At 40.7% G+C, this 701-nt stretch overlaps 1 protein-coding gene across 1 annotated transcript in view; it reads right to left on the reverse strand.

Annotated features, from left to right (window-relative positions):
- Positions 1–404, reverse strand: part of LOC133634235 (proteasome adapter and scaffold protein ECM29-like) — an 86,832-nt gene extending 86,428 nt beyond the window's left edge. Inside the window, exon 1 of the mRNA XM_062027347.1 lies at positions 338–404. Within this exon, the coding sequence (XP_061883331.1) occupies positions 338–359 (22 nt within the window). The 5' untranslated portion in view covers positions 360–404. The remainder of the gene's footprint in view (positions 1–337) is intronic.
- Positions 405–701: the final 297 nt, after the last annotated feature.

The following is a 701-nucleotide window of genomic DNA, read 5'->3' on the forward strand; positions in this document are numbered from 1 at the left end:
CCAATAAACGCCAGAGTTGACAAACAACACACCGCGCACAACTAAGCCCGAATGTGGCCTTTTAATCAGCCGTCCGAGCCTCACTCTTGGAGCCTTTTTTCATCCATGTTTGTGATGACTGAGAGTTAGCATGACTGGCACGCGGCCTTGTTAGCATGGCTAATTAGCACGCTAACACTTTCGCCTTTATCTTCACACCCGCCGTTATTCGCCTCGACTTAAACACAGCGGCTGCGCAACGCCGTGCTGGTGTACACCTAAACACGCGTGGGAAAAGGTACGAAAATAGACATGTAAAAAGAAATGCGAATGACTGTTAAGGCAAGCATAAACTTACTGAGTTCATCCTGGGCAGCCATGTTTGCAGGGAGGCAATGGCGACACCTACACACCCCAAGAGGTACTGCACACCAAAGGCAGAAATCATTAACATTTTCTCACGTTTAGCATCTTAAAACAGATAATAATACTCTATTCTTTCTACAAATTGTAATCTATAAACACACGATGAAATAACATATATATGTTTTTCTTTATATTCGTTCATTTAAAACTGAGCATTATCATACATACAGTCGTGGTCAAAAGTGTACATACACTTGTAAAAGTTAAAGTTAAAGTACCAATTATAACCTATTTTTATTGACTTGCCTCTTTGTGATGTTAAGTTCCTGTTATAAGCTGTTATACAGTATATGCCT

This window comes from Entelurus aequoreus, linkage group LG18 (genome assembly GCF_033978785.1).
Source record: "Entelurus aequoreus isolate RoL-2023_Sb linkage group LG18, RoL_Eaeq_v1.1, whole genome shotgun sequence".
Lineage (NCBI taxonomy): Eukaryota > Metazoa > Chordata > Actinopteri > Syngnathiformes > Syngnathidae > Entelurus > Entelurus aequoreus.